Raw genomic sequence first — 20,966 nt, 5'->3', positions numbered from 1 at the left:
TATATATTAATTATTTTAATTAATATATATATTAATTATTTTAATTAATATATATTAATTATTTTAATTAATATATATTAATTATTTTAATTAATATATATTAATTATTTTTAATTAATATATATTAATTATTTTTAATTAATATATATTAATTATTTTAATTATTTTAATTAATATATATTAATTAATATATATTAATTATTTTAATTAATATATATATATATCGACCTCAGCCCCTTCCAGCAGCATTAAGATGAACTGTATTAACTCAAAGGGCCACACTGACGCATGTATAACACCTGTACCTGTCTCTTTCCATCAGACATCGCCGTGGTGGAGATGACCGATGGCTTCCGCCAGCCCTCGCTCTTCTACCACCTGGGAGTCAGAGAGAGCTTCAGCATGGCCAACAACATCATCCTGTACTGCGACACTAACGCCGACTCCCTGCAGTCGCTGCAGGTACAGCACAGCCGTGAGCGTGATCACAAACCAGGACAATCACTTTAACACATGAAGCAAATAATCACTATCAAGGTGGTAATTGAAGGCTATATTTAGGATGAGGAGGGAGGGGGTGGTGGCAGGGGGGGGGGGGGGGTTTAACGGGAAAGTAATTTGGTGGCAGCAGCTCATGAAGGCATAAATAATTTGATGGGAGGAAATGCATTTATGAAACCATTTGGAAGTCAGAAATGACCTCATTTAGACAAATTAGGTCTCAAGGTGAAAATGAAATTGATGGGAAAAGACAATTATGTTTTTAAATTAGTGATCAAAAACGTTTTAAAGACATTTTCCTCTGGATCCTTTGTCTTTCTTTATTGTCTTGTCTTTTTTACATTATGTATTATTTCTTCTATTGAGAGTAAGTATCTTTAGGTGGTACTTACTCTTTAATCTCCACCAAAGAAGTTTTAATTTCACTCCTAAATTGTTTTGTTAGCTGGAAAATTCCCAAGCCTGTCACAGTTACAGATTTCAATAAAGTTTAGTGAAGAGTTGGGTCATGGCCCCAAACACAGGTGGACCTTAATCCTGGCATGGGTCCAGGTACTGAAGGATTGCTCATCATTGAAACTATACGACTGCACGTGCAGAGACGTACTTCTAAACACAATGTTATTGTTTTGTGCACTCTTGGTGATTATTACTCATGTTATCTGCATGTAATGCACGTGGGAAGCCTGGTTCTGTATCAAAGACTACTCCACTAACACACTGTTATGAAATAAACCTGCAGAGGCACTGCTTTGTTATTGCGATCTGTAGGGAGAGTAATGCATCTGTGTTCATATTAAAATGTCCCATTGTTGTTTAAATCTCACCCAGACAAGTTTTGGTTGAGTCAGCATATGACAACAAAGCAAGTCTTATGTCTCCTGTGCAGCAGACGAGGCGTCGTTCACACCGTCTGAGGCTCGAGCTGAACACGTTTAAGTTGCAGCAGAGGAACACTGAAGCCTTTATTGTCGGTGTGGTGAGAGGAAGAAGTGTGGCGACAGCGATCCCCAGCAGCAGCAAAATATAGCACTGTACAGCCTCCAGTGCCGATTAAACACAGACGTCAAGATAAACATGGCATTAAAAACCCTAATGCTCATTCTCAGCTCTATTACTTCTGCTTTTTATGTTGTTCAAACTGCTTCAGATGGCCTGCCCCAGTTCAGACTGGTACTAACAGGAGTCCCTGTGGTCTGCCGTGGTGCCCGCCCGCCTGGCTGGGCGGTCAGCTAGCTGCTCCCCACCCCGCCTGAAAAAACCTCTCCTCCGGTGGTTTCCTCTGCAACAATTTAGGGGCCCGATAGAGATCAAAGGCTGCTGTTTTAACGTCAGGCGTTTTCTTTAAATGCTGGAGCCCTTTTTTTATTTTAAATAAACCAAAAACCCTAAAGAGACGGTTGTGATCCCGCGAGCTGCTCGTGTTTCTTTTCACGGGGATTTGTTTTGTCTCTCCTCACAAGTACGGTTTATTCTCTAATAAAATAAAGCTGGAAGTGTGTTCCACATTCATTTTGCAGATTTATTTGTCTGAGTTTTAAAATGTGTGTTGTGTAAGCACAGTGCGTTAAACTAAAGCTCTTTATAATCCCTGAGTTCATTTTAAAGACGAGTTTAAACCTGCAAAGATTGTTTAAAATGGATGCAAACTTTTACTAAAATAACTCATTTTCGATGGCTGAATATTTGACTTCCTGCAAGACAAAATGCCACATTGTGCTTTAACCAAACTACATAAGTCATTGTAGACAAAGCCTCAGTGTCTAACAAACATCTACCTTTTACGGCACATGGCACCAACCGTGACTGCATAATGTACGTTAATGCACGGCTTTTAGAAACAGTCATCACATATTAGACGAGCAGCCGTCTTAATGTCTCATGTACGACGTATGAACTTCAGTGGAACTGATGTGTGTCCTGTCGTTTCAATCACTGTCCAAGAATCCAAGAGGAATGTTCTTGTGTAATCTCTAAATGTATTTTTCTCTTCTGCTTCTTTCAGGACATCATTTGCCACAAGAACACTGTAAGTACAGAGCAATCTTTCTTCTTTCCCTTTCCCTTTCACACATTACTCACCCATTGCTCACACATCACACGAGAATATGTTTCTCTGCAGCGTGCAGGGAGCCCTAACACCTTATGTTTCTCTCCTTGGTGTTGGTTTTCTCTTTTGCAGCCTGCTTTTGTTCAGACGCTGTGATAAATGTTTCACAGAAATGTAAAATGACAAAATCTCCTCTTCCAGTTTCTCAAGATGTTTTTTTTTCTCAGATGAAAGCTGTTTCATGAGTTTCGGTGACTGCGTCGGCTTGATCTGCATAACAAGGATCAAGCGTTTTGAAAAAAATTCGACTTGCAAAAACAGCAGCATTCAAATGAGGAGCTGCGTTACAGCGAAGGAAATCCTGTTCTTTACTGACTCGCATCATGTAGTTCCTAATAAAATCTATATTTGATTTAGAATCACCTGATAAAACACATTAGGTGTTAATCTAATACAAATATAAACCATGTTTTTAGTTGGAAATGTGCATTGTTGCTTGATAAATACACGATAAAACGATTGTTGCCCATTCATTTTCTTTTTAGTTATTTAACAATCGAGTAATTCAGCTGCAGAACAAAGATTAAAACAGAAGCAGGAGACTGTTTCCATAAGAAGTCTCTCTCATAAGTGGCTTTTCATAGAGGAAGGAGGAAGCACGGCTCTGCATGAAAGGTGAGGAGAGCTGATTATCACTCTCAGTACGAGAATGTGAACTCACTGATGTCCTTCATGTGCACTTATGTGTCTTCTAGTAGTTCACTTCACTGTCATCTACACGTGTGCATGTGCTTTTAACCTCTGTGCTGGAGAAAGTGCAAGATCAGACTGACTTTAAGCATGATATTAATTATATTCATACAAAAAAAAGGCCACAGGGAAACTTTCAGACAATAGCAAACCTCTGTAGTTTATGCAATTAAACATTACACTCAAACTTTACAATTAACTAAACTCTAAATAAGGAGCATACAAAACTCTTAAAGCTTTCCTCCTGGGTGGTGGAGACCCCCGGGTGGTTATTAGTCATGACTACTTCCTGAATGGGTTAATGACTGTTGAAACAGTCATATAATATTCCTGCTCGTGAAGCCGTGCCTACATGTACCATGATGCACTGCATGAAAGTTTCTGAGGCCCAGTAGGTCCTCACCGGCAATATCCTCTTACACCGCCGCAGCCTCGGACTCTCTTCGCTGCGTTTCTTCGGCCGTATACTATAAATATGGCCGAACACTGTAAAATGTATCCAGGTCCATAACATCTGACCCTCTGGCTGCCCAGAGGCGGAGACTGGAAATCCAAGCTTTCTCGGTCAATCTAGCACACTTTGAGGAATCTATTGCTTCAATCGACTACATTTACCATCAACACTGATTGGACCGCCACATAAAAGGTTACAAATGTTCCCTTTCAGTACTAACATAAAGTGTTGATCAGCTCTGTGTGAGTCTCTGTGAAGGTGAGTGAGTGGGCATGCAGCTCAAATCCTCCTGTAACTGCTAATGGACAGATGGACAAGGCTAACAAACCAGATGACTCACTGGCTGAACAACTGACTCACTCAGTCACATTCACCATATTCTCCGTGAGCCAGTGTTGTCACATGTGTTTCACTCTGCGGCTGAGAAACGTGTTATCTGTAAGCATCTAGCGAAGGTTAGCTTCCAATGACCTGCAGCCGCATCTGAAATATGTGCCTGTGAAAACAAACCTGACATGTGATCCCCCATGACGGCACAAATCTCACACACACAGGAGCTAAATTTAGCGTGAGGATTTTGCAACCGGTCTGGTTACACCTGACAGAAACTGGGGTCACACAGGTTTATTTGTTTATGAAAGGCATGCACCACACTACAGCAACCGGTGATGTAATGAACTACTGGTGCACAGGAGGAAGTAGTTATCTGCGGATGCTTCAATTGCTTCAACGCACCTTTCTTTCACTTCACTTTTTTGGCAGTGAGAGCAGCAGCAGCAGTATGTTTTCTAAAAGAGGCTGCATGAAAGCTTGACAGAATATTAAAGCTGTCAGGAGGATGCAGCTGCGTAGCGGCCCAACCGCCATCTGACGCGCTTCATTGTTGTTTCACCACACATCTGACATTCTGGGAATAACTCTCCTTGAAAAGACCTAGGCTGTTTCTTGAGGATGTCAATAGTAGATGTTCTGCCTCTCTCTGCAAAGACCACATGCACGTGTTTCCTCATTGTGTATTCAGCAGTGGTAGGCCACCGCAACAGAGGAATCACAACTGCTGCTGGAGAATAATGTGGAGTTTAAAACAAATACAGACACAGAACTGAGAAAACCTACCTCCAGACAAAACACAGATGTCAAGAATTAGAGCTAAGTAAATAAAGACGAACACTTTTAGTGCTACAACTGAAACAGACATGAAACCAAATGACTCCTGCAGGCCACAGCTGCAGCAAATAACAGGGTAGAGCTTTGCACAAGGTGAGCAGCATTACGTCTGTTTCTGCTCGACGTCCATGAGCACCACGCTGCATGAACAAGGGGAATTGGTAAGTGCACGGCTGTAAGTCTTTGTGGTTGCAGCAAGAGAGCAGCTCCTAATGGGACTGGAAGCATCGGTGCAGATCCCTCCTCCTGGCTGCTGCCTGTTTAGACTGGTGAAGACAACGCAACACAAACACTATTGTCTGTGTGGACAGATCAGAGCCAAAGCCTCATGTCGTTACCTGAAACCGGCTCAAACAGGGGAAACTGCTCCGACTTCCTCTAAGCAATCTGCTTCCCCCTTATACAATGTAATCTTTCACTATAAAGTGTCTATAAAATCAGATTTGTTAACATCATTTAGATAAGGAAATCTTTTAATGAAGGTTTGTATTTGTTGTAAATGCACACCTTGTACTGTAAGGACACTTTTAACTTCTTACAATACATTATAGGTTATTAATACACAATATGCCCAATATTAGCAAAACTAGACGCACAATAGAGCTGCTTCTAAATAACTGCACAGAGAGACATAGCATGTTGTTAGTCTTTTATTGTATATTGAATTATAATTTGGAAATGTACATGTTTAAAAATGTATACCAGAAGGATATACATAATATATAACTGCAAACTGCCCTCAGTTGGTGTTAACGTTGTACATTTTGTTGCATCAGCTTGAGTGTGTTTTAATCATTTGTACAACCAGTGCTGTCACAGAATGAGGAGCGTTTAGGTAATATGTTTTATTGTTTATAGTTCACAAAAACAGATTTCCACCAAAAGTAAGTGCTCAGAAAAATGGAAATTTAAAGTTTCATGAAAACTGGGCAATTCCTGTTACAAAGGATGTTGCTGTGATATGATCAAAAACTCAATAAAATCTAATTATTAAGTCTTTTGGATTTTCCAAATGATACACCCACATTTGGCTAAAATATTGCTGATGCCTGTTTCACACCAAGCCCACAATGTCCTCTGATGCTTAAATAAGACTGTGTCTCTTGTGTCAACAGACGTGCTCAGCCAACTACACCTTCATCCCTTACATGGTGACCCCCCACAACAAGGTGTACTGCTGCGAGAGTAGCCTGATGAAGGGACTGACGGAGCTGATGCAGCCCAGCTTTGAGATGCTGCTGGGCCCCATCTGCATGCCGCTGCTGGACCGCTTCATCCAGCTGCTCAAAGTGTCTCAGGCAAACTCCCAGTGAGTAACACTGATGGGCTTATAGTGGGTGGACTGGGCCAAAGACTATACATTTATGTATATATTGCATAAATTGTAATGCCTTAATTTTGTGCGTTATTACAAACCTACATAAGACCTAAAAAATGCAAATACTACACTCTGCCTTTTGATAATATTAATGGGGAAAAAGTATCTTAAAAGTAAGTTATCTATAGAAAATGTGTAGGCTATCTCTGATTTGCCAATAGGCTATTAATATTTACAGTAACATTATATTGAAATCAATAATGAAATATGTGTTTAAATGTTACTTAATCACACCAAATCCCACTAGTCAAAAGTTAATATGGTAGTTAGCATTACTGCTAACGCTAATCTGCTAAACTAGCGTTAGCTACTGTTAGCAGAAGCTCAGCTAGCTGGGTTTTTTCCCATCATGATTATATTTAGCTACTGCTTCATTTAGTGATGATGAGACTGAATACACTGAACACTGAATTACACTGAATTACACTGAATTATAATGATTCACCAAAGTGGATAGTGTGAATCACTGTTTACAGCCAAGGAAAAATCAGTAGCTTAAGTACATTTTGTTGTAGCTTCAGCTACGGCTAGGCTAGCCAGCTAGCTAACCTTGTATCTCCTCTGCTTAAGGTGAGCTGTGTAGCTTTGTAGGGCTGAATAGGGTTAAGGCTAATGACCGTGAATGTTCAGGTAATGTGAAGGAAACACTTTGACATTGAGAGCAAATCAATGTGTTTGAGAATGAGGAAGAAACCGAATCTATTTAAAGCTACTTCTGCTAACAAGAAGTTCCTCTGAAGGCACATAATGCAGCTAATTCTGCACGTTCTGCAGGCTACTTGTGAAATGCCCAAAATGTTTCCATAATATCTTTAAGCAAAGGTTCAATGGGAAAACAATGGTGGTTAAATGTAAACTAAGATGTATGTTGATAAGTGAAGATGAGGAGGAGGAAGCCATTATAATGTGATGTATTGACGTTCCTGTAGATCACTGTGTAGCTCACAGGTGTTTGTGTTTGAACAGGCCTTTTGTTTTTTTTATCCCACACTTCCTATTTTTACTTGCTGTAATTATTTTCATGTGGTAGTTCATCCCTCAACTTTGACTTGCGTGGTTATCTACTTTAAAATTTTTACACCGCCTCAGTTGCTGGGGTAATATTTTAGGCTTTTTTTTGCCAACTGGCGATGCAGCAGCCAGTTGGTTCTCGCTCCGCTCAGCTCCTCGAATAATGACTCAGGCTTTACAGGCACACACACACAAAAAACATGCACTTTGATGAAGCCTTTGTCTCATTGAGACCAACATGCATAGAGTTATAACCAGTGAGTACAGCAGAGAGCTCTCAGCTCGGGCATCATTGGTATCTGAGTACAATGCATTCTGTACACTGTGAAGGAGCATAACTTCTATTTATAATAACCTACCAAGGGATTGATGTGTTATACCTTATGGCACTGAGACCTGTGCTACCTTTCATCTTTACTGTTTACTGATGCCATGTATCGGACTGACTTGACTTTTAAAAGTCAATGTTGCCTTGTTTCAATACAACAGAGCTGATTTAATTATAGTCCGCTCAAACAGATTTATTATGTGAATAGAGAAAGTTACTGTTTGGCATTTAGGATTTAACCTCACCACTAACAAATAATAACAAATACACACAGGACAGAGAGTTGGGACTGACAATAATCTGCAGCATCAAATACCAAAACACTGAAAAAATAAGCTAAAATGGTCAAATGTGAAAAGTTGAGCCAACTAAAGTGCAATAACTCGCCTCTAAACTTGGCAAAAATAGGATTCAAATCAGAAACTATTAAGTTAAAAAGACAGACAGAGTGGGACTAAGTGTAATACACTCAGAACATTGAAATATGTGTGATAAAATCAGTCCTTATGTTGCATAACATTTTAAAATGGTTTTCTACTCATCACTTTTATTCAAGAATCTCAAAGAGCGTATGAGAAGAGAGTGTTTGTGAATAACGCTGCAGTTATTTGTCATTATTTTATGTATTTCTCCACAAAATCTTGTGAAACTAACATCACAAGTTATCTGCAGGTTGTGGGAATATTTATAAATGTATGAAATACTTCCTCTGAAAAGTTAATTTAAGACGAGTAGCTAGGGAATAATCTGAAATGATGTTAAACAGTAAATTAATTAAAACTCAATTAATATTAGAATTGCCCCTGAAGGAGACACTAAACTATCTGAAACAATTTGATGAGTGTGATGTTCAGAAAGGCTTATAATTACTAACTTCAAATAATTAAAAACGGGGGAGGTTTTTAAATGTACTCATCATTTTTACCTTTCGTCTTCTCTCACAGCCAATATTTCCGTGAGACGATTCTGAACGAGATCCGTAAGGCTCGGGAGCTGTACACCGGCATGGAGCTGGCTACCGAGCTGAGCCGCATCCAACAGCGGCTGGACAACGTGGAGTGCCTTTCGGTCGACATCGTCATCAACCTGCTGCTGACATACAGGGACATCCAGGTACATCCTGCAGAGAACGAATCACCACAGAGACTGACCGTGTATTGGAAGCTGATGATGTTTGCACTTATTGTAAATCACTTTGGACAAAAGCATCAGCTAAATGAACTGTAGTGTAATGTAATGACCATCCTCTTCATCAAATGCTTCCTCTGGCTTTGCTCCAGAGAGATCAGAGTGATGTCTGTAGATTAGAGGGATGTTATAATTAAATAGAAGAGAGGAAGGCATGCACATGCAAAAGGACACAGTCTCTGTTGATTGTTTGACCACTAAAATGTCATAGAAAATAATGATGACTCATCACATTTTCCTTTTTTTTATGGCAAACAGAAGCTGTAACTAGTGAAAATGTGTGTTTTTGTTTTAAAGATGAACCAAACTATTGACAGATTATCAAAACGTTTGCTGGTTGATTGATTTCAAATCTTAATTGGACTTTTGGAGGCTAACAACTGTGTTTATATGCACAGTGTTGCTTAACCAATCAGGAATGCACCTCACACCTCCAAGTTCAACCCTACTCGTATCCCTGATTTCACGAGGGTAAGCAAAAACTTTCAGCCCAACATCCCAAAACGTTTCTAGGATAAACGATTTGGTGACATCAGACACTCGGCTCGCCACTGATGCCCTTCTTAAGTTCAAACAAATTGCCAACTAAGTAGAGATGATCCGTGTGTGCCTGACCTTGGCAGAGGAAACACCGTACAAACCCACCGCACTAGTTAGAGAGAGGTCACTGCCTCAGCATCAATCCGTCAGCGTCATCCCTTTTACGAGCGGCGCTTCCTCAAACGGGGGCCTCCGCAGACCGCCTGTGGAGAGCTCTAGGCGAAGCTTTTGGTCCGCTCGTCTTAAATCTGCCGCTCTTTAGTCTCCGCATTGCAATGGCACTCACCGTCCAGATCCTCCCTCTCACCATAGGCAGCGCTCAGCCTCATGAATCATTCATTAGAACAACAAGCATCGAGGACGTGCTGAATTATTCAACACGCTCTGGGTATAGTGACTGTGTAGGAAAGTAGCGGCAGCAAAAACGTGATGAAGGGGTCTCTCAATTATTGAAGCGCTTTTGTCGTTAAGTTGTTGAGTCTCAGACGTCGGAAAGTGTCGATACCTCGACGAGTTGGAGTGTGTGTTTTGGAGGACGATAGTCCCACAATGCACAGGCGACTCATCGGTGTGTTCTTTACTTCTCATCCAGGATTACGAGTCCATCGTGAAGCTGGTGGAGACTCTGGAGAAGCTGCCGACCTTTGACCCCGTGGCTCATCCACATGTGAAGTTCCACTACGCCTTTGCACTGAATCGGTAAGATTGAAGGTTTTGATTTGTGCAAAGGTGCTCGACATTGAACAATCTCCTCAAGTCTGATTGTCTTGTTATCTGGCGGCCCACAAAACAGTGTTAGTAGCACTCCAGATGCACAAATGTATGTGCACAAGCACTTCCTTTACTTTCCTCTAAAAAGAGTTTTCAAAGATGAGTTTCTCATTTTAATGTGAACCGCCGCTCCTCTCCTCAGAATCTAATTCAATCCTGAAGTTACAAGCACTACGTTCTCCTACGCAGCAGAGATTTTATTGGAAGCATGTGTGCGACTGCTGCGCTCAGGAAAACGACAGATGTACAACACGGAGAGGTTCTGACCGCCTGTTTCTCACCAGCTGCTTTTCTTGTAAACTTCCTGCGGTGTTCGTGGTGCGTCTGTCCCGAACGGCAGTAAATCGTGCTGTTCTTTAATTTGGCAGCAATTGGGAAATGTTTCCGCGGGGTGTCGAGATGCCCGTGTGTTCTACGCCCTTTCTGTCTGGCCCAGTTACCAGGATGCGATGCCGCGTTTACGAGCTCAAGGCAGCAACACTGAGACGTTGTGTGAGACGTGTCTCCATTAGACAAAGTGGGATTAGTCACCAGAACTACAATAGCTGTTACACGTGATGATGTGACGTGTCGTGATTTGTTGTTTTTTCTGGGTGTACGAGGCATAAGATGATTTTAGATAATGAATTATACTTTCTTTTAATTGTGTCCTCTTAATTTGATTATTTTTTATAAAGGTTTATCATTTAAAACTGATACTGGTTGTCAGGATAAGCAGCATTTTGTATTGCAATCCAAAGAAATACATGTAATATATTGTCATTATTACTTTCATAGTTCGATATAGATATAAATGTGGAATTTATCTTAAGATTTTTTACACATCATTTATATCCTTTTAATGTTTCTGTGTGTTTTGGGCAACATTTCATTATTTTGTCAATTTACATGTTTTTTTTTTATACATTTTCAAGAAAATGTATAATGCTCTCATTTATATTAGTATTACTTTAAAAAAATATTTGTGCAATATTGTAAGCATTGTCCTCCCTGAAGCTTTTCTCCGCCTCTGACCCACTTACATCCCCTAATAATAACCTCCGTTGCCATAGGAAAAGCGAAAGCATCATCAGAGTCCTCTCCTGGTTTAGTGCTCCTAATAATAAAAGTGTGTTTTCTTTGACCTGTGAAATAAATATATCGAAGCTTGAAAACAAAACGACTGTTAACTCTCGTCAGCGAGCAGCGTGCAGAACCACGCTGAGCCCTGGAGTTATTAACATTCGGCCTTCACAAACGCTCCACGATTGGTCTGAAGAGCTCAAATCTGCCAAGTTGTAGTGTGTGTGTGTGTGTGTGTGTGTGTGTGTGTGTGTGTGTGTGTGTGTGTGTGTGTGTGTGTGTGGACTAATTGGCTGCAGCCTCTTGTCTGCAGCAGGGCAGCGGGAGACATGTGAGCGTTGAACGCTGCTGGGAGCCTGACAGCAGCGAGGGAACAATGTCCTCCATTCAAATAGCGAGCAGCGCTGTGGAGAGAAGAAAGAGAGAAATAGAGCGGCAGGTCTGCTCTTCCCTCTGGACGGTCTCCATGGTAATAGCTGTCAGCTCGTATGTTTTATTTAACCTTCACGCTCTGGAGAGGAGCCGCGTTGTGTTTATATCACACGCTGTGCCTGTGCGAGACTGAACTTCGCAACACCACTCGTTTCGTGACGACGTCTGTGTTGTGACACGTTCATTAGCTCGAGAACAAAGACGAATCAAAATGTCATCCCTCAAGAACAGAAGTGACCCCAGTGGAATAGAGGATCTGAAGCGTTTTGCTGCATAAATTAACATAACAATGAGGATTATCCTGAAGATATTAGGGACCCTAGTTGATATTAATACTGTAAAAATCAAGTTTGTACAAATGTGAGGATTATCTTCACTAATGGTCTTTTTATCCTGATTGATTTGTGCATCGTGCTGAAGGGATGTCCATGTTTTGTTCAGCAATATTTTTGCACGCTTACCTCTTCTACAAAAGTCTTTCCTCTTAGCGTGACCTGACGTAGCTACTGTAGAGTCAACGCAACGAGGCAACGAGGCGCTGAGCGTCCGTGTTGACGATTAAAGTCTCGTCCAGCCACTTGTTGCCAACCTGCTTTTTATTAAGACGCGTTAAAGATTTCAAATTCTCCTAAGCGTGTGTTAAACACGTGTCAGGCGTCTGACTCCAAACACATCCAAAACAACCCGTTGACTTCAAAACGAGGGAACGGGAAGATGCCGACTCATTTCCTGGTTGCAGGCTCAGTCCTGCAGCTCTCTCTGAATGATTGATGTATAGTGGTTATTAATTAGAGCACATTATGCAGCTCAAGTGGCTCTTGCAGAAAAACACGTCTTTATTAAGGTAAGATGTAATACAGGGCTCTTGTATTATACGTTAACTTAATAAACTGACAAGTGGAGTTATAATGAATCACGTGCGTGCAGCGTTTGTTTATTAAGAATTAAAATTGTGATTTGGTTTTGTTTATCCAACCCTGACGCCCAGCTGTACTTGTCTTTTATTTAGTTATTTCTAACGCAGCAGAAGCATTAATTACACGTTTTCAGAAAATGAATTCTAAAAGCTCTCAGGAACAAACATGTGATTCACTTTAAGAGGTTTCCTTCGTTGTGTTTGAATGTGTTGCTCATTATAGAGCCTCAATTATTTCCATACAGGTTAGTTATAGCGGGATAGAGGAGATTTTAAATGAAGCAGTAACCCTCTGTGCCAGGTATCTCTGTCCCACAACAATAGCTGAGAAGACGTTCCCTAGAGACGCACACACACACACACAGTACAAACACTCACACACACTTACTGCCTGCTGCTGATGCTAATTTAGATTCACTTTCTTCAAACCCGTAATTATGTTTTGTACCCATGAAGAAACAGGGTACTGTACACACTGTATAGAATTAACTATGCGAGACAAATTGTATTCTTCGCCATCATGTTTGTGCTTTAGGCTCTGCAACTGCATTAGCATTAACTGCGATTACATAAGTCCGTTTTTCTTTTTTTTGTGTGTGCTATGAATGAAATAAATGAAATAAAAACCCCTAAAGGGAAACTCCACATGAAAGTGAGTTTACATGTCGACTGCATATGTAGAAAAAGTTGCATGAAGCTCCACAGAGCAGCGCAAAATCTGATGCATTGGCTCTAATGTCGGCTCGGGCTGAAGACATCCTGTTGGCTATTGCATTGTGGGTAATGTAGACGCCAGGTTTGTGACAAGGAAGAAGAATGTGTGGAATAAAAAAAGACAATAACTCTGTTCCTGAATGTAAAGATGAAACCTAAAGAAACATGTAGAAGCTAGAAAAACTGTTTTAGAAAGAAGAATTGTTGAATGCATGAGAACGAACCTCGCACTGGATCACGTGATGTATGAAGTGTTATAGTTTTACTTTTGTGCGCTCGGATTGTTAACCGGGTGTCACCTTCTTACTTCTCCTATAGTTTATGAGTGGTTATCCAAACATTCAAATCAATGGAGAGAAGTGTTTACGTGACAAATGTGTATCTGTGGAAGGTTTAAACCAGCCTTTAAAATGTTTTTGGTTTTCTTTTGGCGTTAGTCGATTCTGAATGAGAGTAATCTTCAAATCAGCAGTGAACTTCCATAAGTTACTTGCAAAAGACATAAAAAATAAGGGGAATGGCCAAAATCTGAAGAAAAAGAAAGTGAGGGCCAAGCTCCAAAACCACAAACTACATTTCCCATAATGCAACAAAAAAGTATTTGCAGCGTACAACGTTTTTCACAGGCTGAGCACTTACTAATATGAAATCAGTGAAGTACTCCTTTAATAATAAGATGCTGTGAAGTCTTAAGAAGTGTTAATAATCACAACTACCCACTGACATGCCTGGATAGTTCATTCATTGATTCTCTCAAGTTTAAAATATTGTCCTCCTTTCTGTGTGTGTGTGTGTGTGTGTGTGTAGGAGGAACCTGCCCGGCGACAGACAGAAGGCTCTGGACATAATGCTGCCGCTGGTGAAGGGCGAGGAGCAGGTAGCCTCGGACATCTACTGCCTGGTGGGACGGATCTATAAGGACATGTTCCTGGAGTCTCACTTCACTGACACGCCGAGCAGGGACAGCGGCACACAATGGTGAGAGAGCCGAGCGGGACGTCGGCTGGCTCCTCCAGACACTTAGTCACATGTAAATATTGTTAACAGATGGATTCCTTTAAGGTGACTCACTCGGTCGTAAAGGGACGTAAATAGCTGTTATCATAAAGGTAAAACCCTTTTGTTAGTGAGAAGAATCACAAGTCTCATTCAAGGATTCAGGCGTGCCACAAGTCGGCTAATGACAGCAGTGACATGCACAAGTTGTTGCACTTAAAGCAAATTGTTAGCATTAGAAAAACATGCAGAAGTTTCAAAATAAAGTTATGCACGAGTTCAAATGATACATTTCAAGTTGTCCGTCCAGAGCTGAACCTCTTCAGACCTTTCGAGTGATTAAGCCGGCTGCATGAGTGTGCTGCTGCTGACAAACCTGCAGGATCTGCGTGTCGTGCTGCGATCTGTCAGCGCAGAGTGAGATCACGTGGAGGGTTTCCAGCACCTTGAGTCCTCGACTCCAGCAGGGAAGTCACGGTATCACTTATTGCAAGCTTAGTTTTCCATCTCCACATGAATACGGCGGTGATGTGAGCATGTAGACGCTAACAGTAACTGACGAAAGTTGACTTAATAACAGAGCAATAATAAGGCTGCTGATTGCCTTCATCTTGAAATTGCTCTTAAGGTCTCATATCTTAGTCGATTTGAAAATACTGCTTGCGTTATCAAGCTCCCATCTGGCTGTTATTTTCAGTTTTGTGTCACAACTTGGCAGAAGCCCCCTAATAACACCCGTCCCCCCCCCCCCCTTCCCTTCCCTCAGATCAACAGATTGCTCATTAAATAAATGAAAATGTCTTGTTTTGCAAGTGTACTCAGTCGCAGTTTGTCGTACTGTGGTCCCAACTCAATATGGCTGTAATTGTTTTTGTAACTTGAAGTGTCTCAGGAAGCCTGGAGGGGAGGGGGGGGGGGCCATGAAGTCATCCGTTATCTCTGAATGACGCATTTCGTGGAGGAAAATTGTTTATTGGAGTCATTTGTTTTTCTTCTTCTGCTCTCAGGTTTAAAAAGGGGTTTGAGTCAGAGCCAACACTACACTCTGGGATCAACTATGCTGTTCTTCTCCTGGCTGCAGGACACCAGTTTGACTCGTCTTTGGAGCTTCGCAAAGTGGGTGAGTGGGCGCTAGACCTGATATCTGTACTTTGCTCTGCAACAGTCACGATCAGTCGTATCCATCCAGGGCATCCATATGTTGAAATCTGCAGGCTGAAGCTGCATTAATCAATATGTTTGTGTTAATAATGAAAGAAAAGTCATGTGACACGTGTCATTATCACCTGACGCTGCAGTTCCCCTCGGGTCTTTGGAGCGTTTTAATGTTTTTCAGCTCATTGTTTTGGTTTTACGGATCACAACGTCACTGTTTTGGCTCAGTCTCACCACTCTCATGCACCCAGCTGCTGCCTGCAAACAGATGTCATTTACATATCTGGCACACACAACGATAGCTTACATTTGTGTATGTTTTGGACTTGTAGGGATAAAACGACTCTACGAGAGCACTGAGAGTAAACAAGGCTCCATAGAGCTGATGGGAACTGCATAACGCTCCGTGTGCACCACTACCAGCGACCCCTGTCACAATACTCGTAGTCGTTTTTAATAGAGCGTAATTAGATTACATAAAGCAACATTTCCTCCTGTTAAGTCTCAATCTTCGGCTTTTGCCCTGAAACCTGAGGCTCAGAGGAGTTCAGGAATGTGGGAAACGGAGCAAGCAGTTCTGGGAATCAGACTGCAGCTCCCTGAAGTATCCCCACCCTCTCCACCCTGCTCTCCTCTACGCTCATGCCTTCAAACCCCCACCTGCTTCTCTAAATGTCTGGTTACTGCAGCAGTACATGTAGTTGCAGAAGCCATAACCATTATCACAATTACTTTTACATTCTTGCAGAATATAATGACAAATTCGACCTTTGTACTTGTAAGTTGTTGCATATCCAAGTAGAGTATTTGAGCCCTTATCTTAAGATCTCAGTTTGTGATGCTTGAGGGGAAACGCAGCAACACTAATCATCTTCTTATTGTATTAAATACTTTGAACTCTTTCGTGTTTTTAAGGAGTGAAGCTGAGCAGCCTGTTGGGGAAGAAAGGCAGCCTGGACAAGCTGCAGAGCTACTGGGACGTGGGCTTCTTCCTGGGCGCCAGCATCCTGGCCTGCGACAACACCAGGGTCATCCAGGCCTCTGAGAAACTTTTCAAACTAAAAGCCCCCATCTGGTGAGAGCACAGATAATCCGCGCTCAGATTAGCGTGCCAAAAAACACATTTTAGAACTCATCCATCATCGTTTCCTTTCCGAAAGCACACTGTCATCTGTTGCCACAGTGCAGGCGTTGGACGTGAGAACAGAAAACATCACGAGGAACGGCTCTTTTCAACAGCACATCTGTCTTTTACATGTGTTTTGATGAAGTTATCAGCCTGGTGGCATTTTGTAATGAGTTAAAAATGTGTTAGAATTTGCTTTTTTTTACATTTCTTCTTAATTAGCTATGACCAAAACATTTAGTTAACTATAAACTAACTTAATCTTACCTACATCTAAAAGTATTGAGGCATTAGTGTGTATTAATATCAAAACAGGCAATAAATCCAGAAATTATCCTTCAACAAGTAACATTTCTATACGTCTAATCCACCCCCCCCTTCGTAGTGGAGGAGCAAAGTCTTAACCACCTGCAATACATACTTTCAGACTTTATTTCGACTCTTTTGTTGTGACTTTTATGCTTAATGAGACGTGCACAACATGTCGAAGAGTAAACTCTGCAGCGTCTCCTTCGCCCTGCTGTTCTGTATTTGTGTTTGTGCTGTGGAAACTCTTTAAGTCTCCATTAATGTCGCAGAGACAAATGAGCGCCAGCGTGGAAACACAATCATATGGTGTTGTTTGTTTCTGTGATCCTTCTTGATCGATGCTCGTGGCTTTGAAACGGTATCATTCACATGCAAATGATCTGACAGGAAGTTGTTTTCTTTGCAGATGTGTTTCTCATGAGAAGTGGGAGATTAATGAAGTTTCATGTGATTTTGATTGTGACCTTTGTCTGGGTGACTAAATGTGTCTCCGGGTTGTTTCAGGTACCTGCGCTCGCTGGTGGAGACCATCTTGATCTACCAGCAGTTTAAGAAACCTGGCGCGGAGCAGCCGGCCCCCAAGCAGGAGCTGGTGGACTTCTGGATGGACTTTCTGGTGGAGGCCACAAAGAAAGACGTCTCCTCCGTACGATTTCCTGTAAGTGACTCCAGCCCACTGCAGCTCGGGGGCCAATCAGAGGCTGAGATTTACTGGGCAGCTCTCAGGTTTAAAAGAGAATGCATGCTCATCAACCTGTCATTGTTTGAATATATGCTAATACAACACGTCTCTCTTCCTCCAGGTGTTGATATTAGAGCCCACTAAAGTGTACCAGCCTTCATATTTGTCCATAAACAAAGACGTGGATGACAACACGGTGTCTATCTGGCACGTTGCTGCTGATGATAAGGTGGGTGTCCATTATTTATAAGGTTCAACGACTCTGACTCAGTTTTTTAATTATGTTGGTTTTTTTTTTGGGTCATTTGCACTGATGCTTCTACACGTGATAATCTGTAATAATCTGAGACGAAACATAACAAAAACATGTAGGAGTTAGAAAAACATCCATCCTCACCTTCTGCTAATTACAAATGTGTTTGGTTATGTTGCTGTGGATAATTACATATTTTGTGATGCAATCAGCAGCATTGTTACGCTGTCTGTGAAAGAAAACATTGCACCAGGTACGGGAACCTACTGGCACTGAGAGAGCGCTAAACGTTTAATAATCTGACATTTTATGCAGTTTAAGTCGCTAATTGTCCAAATCTTTGTTGTGCAGATTTACATGAAATATGATATAAAGACGTTAATTTAAGTGTATTCTTGTTTGCTTTACATTAGGCTTAAACTTCTGTTTAAGTCCAAGACAGCGATTACGTTGCTGACAGGAGGTGATGAGTGCCAGTTGTTCTGCTTGTGTGCTTTAGTTCGATGCTACGTTGCGTTAATGGACTCTCGCGTCGGCCTTATTGATTGTTTTCTCATATTGTTGCACATTATTGCTGACGTACGCAGCAGCACATAAGTAATTCTCTCATCGCTGCTCCATCAGCTGCACTGACTTTCATTTAATTCATGTGCCAAAGCCGATGTAATAGAAAAAACACTAATGTGTTTTTTATTATTACTGTCGGGTCAATCGACTGTACTTGGGATCACGCTTCAATCCATCCGCTGTGATCAGTCCTGTTGATTGATTTCACTGCTCTGTGAAGCTGGACTGATGTTATTTGTTTTCCCGCAGCACAAGGGGATTCACGAGTGGAACTTCAGCGCCACATCAGTACGAGGTGTCAGGTCAGTGTCTGCCGTCTTTAATCACGCACTCGTATTACAGCTGAGTGACGACAACAACCTCGCGCCTGTCAGGAGGACGGATGCTTTGAATCTACCTTCAGATATACGTCTCTAAAAGTTATTCCTGTCCCTGAGAGGGGATGTCACGACTCTTTCAAACCAGCCCTGCCATTATGTTTGTTCTGTTTCCATCGCTTGTTAGTATTAGTGTTCTAATGTGCACATCAACAGCTCTGCAGAAAGTCTTTTCTTAAATGCGTACAGCGTGCACATGTACCGTCACTTCAGAGTGTTCCGTTTAAACCACGGACCGTCGACGTCGGACAGTTTTCATGTCTTTCTCTGCGTCTCCTTTTTCCACGTTCCTCAGAGGAATTCAGTGTCACATCACTGGAGGGCCGCGCTCACATGTTGCTAGGGAACGACTCATTCTCCGTGCCCACTCAGCCTGCAGACAGTCGGCAGGACACAATAGCAGCTCCGTGAGCAACAATACGACCACGCACACAGTCGCTCCGTTTGTGTGTCTCCGCAGCTCTGGCCTTGGCACTCCGGCTGAGAATTGGACAAGCGCTCTTCCCCCGGCAGATAAAAGTCTCCATTTAGCCGTTGAATGGAAGCTTTCCATGTTTCGTGCAGAAATCCAGCATCATTTAATTTGACCATTTGCACCAACGCTCACAATACTTACCGTGTGTGTGTCACTGCGTTGTATCGCATTCGTCACATTCACTGGGGTTCATATTTTAATGGCGTCCACAAGTGTTTTATTTTGTACCCAGAGAAAGGCCTCGTTCATTACGAGTCACATCTGCTCTCATGGGATCATCGGCCATTTAACTGAACTCTTTCTCCTCAGCATCTCCAAGTTTGACGAGCGCAGTGCCTTCCTCTACGTGCTTCACAATGCAGAGGACTTCCAGATATACTTCTGCACGGAGATGCACTGTAAAAGGTCTGTTCTCCTTCGGTCTGTGTTTGTTTCCCGTTTCTCCCTCTGCAGTGAGTTCATCTCTTCTCCACGTGCACCCATCCCTTCAGTAGGTCAGGCGCTGTCGTCAGCTCTGAACTCAGGTGGGAAGTTTTGCACCTCTCCGTCGCAACAAGCACACCTTGTTTCATTCCAACACCACCGTGTTCCTCGCTAGCCTCGCGGCAAGGCGCTGGGTGTTCTGACTTGTGACTCTCACGTCTGAGGCTCCAGATCACTACCAGTTACATTATGTGGCGTGTGAGAGTCGCTGAGTCATGCCTGCTGTTGTTGTGATGCTGCTCTCCGTTTAATAAACAGAAACAGGAGTGACAGTGTGAAGGAAGGTTGAGAGGAAGGAAGGCATAGGTGGGAGAGAGAGGAAGAGTTTGTGTATGTGAATGGTCTGCACGTGTGCATGCATAAGCGCACGTGCACCTCAGTGTGACAGCACAACAGGCAACGTGCAAATTAACAGCTTGTGTGCAGTGAGAGTGGCAGAGGTCTTTATATGTATGTAACATACTGTAACCCCTTCTGGATAAGCGCTTCCAGCTACAGCAAGCAATCACAACGTGCACTAAATAGAGCTCAGACACCATGTGCAAACGATTTACATTAAATAGCTGTAATGTGATAAACTGGATTTCTGCATCCTTTCTGTCCCTGCACATGTTTGCTGCAGAGACTCTTGTTGTAAAGGCTCTTGGTGCATTAATGATTCCATTATAGCATCATAAACTTTTATTTTTACAGCACCTATCAAAACAAAGTTACAAAGAGCTTTATGCAGGAAAGAATGAAATATTTTAGCACTAAAAAACGAATTAAATCAGGCAAATAAAAGCACCGTTTATGTGTTTTTCCATCCTATTCCTGTGTTTTGTTGATCTGAGTTTTGGACTGATGAGGATTTTCTTTGGCAGATTCTGCGATCTGGTCAACAGCATAACGGAGGAGGCCTGGAAGGGTCCAGAGGAGGGAGACTGTGACGCAGACGCCTTAGAGGTGAGAGGACAGAATATATAGTTTAGTCCCTGGATCACCAGAGCAGCACGTCTCAAACACAACTACCATTGTTGACCCGCAGTTCCACTTTTATGTCCTTATATTTACCTTAATAAATCCCCTGACGCCCCCCCCCCCCCCTGACAGATGCTAAAATACTTAACTGTTCCTAACATAATGCAAACTTGTTTTCGGTAAACGTCTGCGATTCACCCGTTTGTTTGTTTGTGTGCTTTGTTTTGTTACATCCTGTTGTGTTTCTGCAGAGCACTTTGCCTGCTTTTTAAATTCCACAGGATAAGATTGTGGTGTTTCCACCAAAAGAATCAAATTGCT

General features: G+C 42.0%; 1 protein-coding gene across 3 annotated transcripts in view; it reads left to right on the top strand.

Annotated features, from left to right (window-relative positions):
- The window catches only part of map3k5 (mitogen-activated protein kinase kinase kinase 5), a 54,272-nt gene that overhangs the window by 13,726 nt on the left and 19,580 nt on the right, over nt 1–20,966 (top strand). For all 3 annotated transcript variants that reach the window (XM_029425775.1, XM_029425774.1, XM_029425776.1), the window contains exons 2-14: nt 323–462; nt 2,507–2,530; nt 6,038–6,231; nt 8,584–8,752; nt 9,960–10,066; nt 14,070–14,240; nt 15,266–15,378; nt 16,329–16,488; nt 17,353–17,506; nt 17,652–17,759; nt 18,600–18,652; nt 19,512–19,607; nt 20,549–20,630. In XM_029425775.1, the coding sequence (XP_029281635.1) occupies nt 323–462; nt 2,507–2,530; nt 6,038–6,231; nt 8,584–8,752; nt 9,960–10,066; nt 14,070–14,240; nt 15,266–15,378; nt 16,329–16,488; nt 17,353–17,506; nt 17,652–17,759; nt 18,600–18,652; nt 19,512–19,607; nt 20,549–20,630 (1,571 nt within the window). The remainder of the gene's footprint in view (nt 1–322; nt 463–2,506; nt 2,531–6,037; nt 6,232–8,583; nt 8,753–9,959; nt 10,067–14,069; nt 14,241–15,265; nt 15,379–16,328; nt 16,489–17,352; nt 17,507–17,651; nt 17,760–18,599; nt 18,653–19,511; nt 19,608–20,548; nt 20,631–20,966) is intronic.

The sequence above is a fragment of the Cottoperca gobio genome, chromosome 24 (genome assembly GCF_900634415.1).
Source record: "Cottoperca gobio chromosome 24, fCotGob3.1, whole genome shotgun sequence".
NCBI lineage: Eukaryota > Metazoa > Chordata > Actinopteri > Perciformes > Bovichtidae > Cottoperca > Cottoperca gobio.
This window is presented reverse-complemented; position numbering and strand designations above follow the sequence as displayed.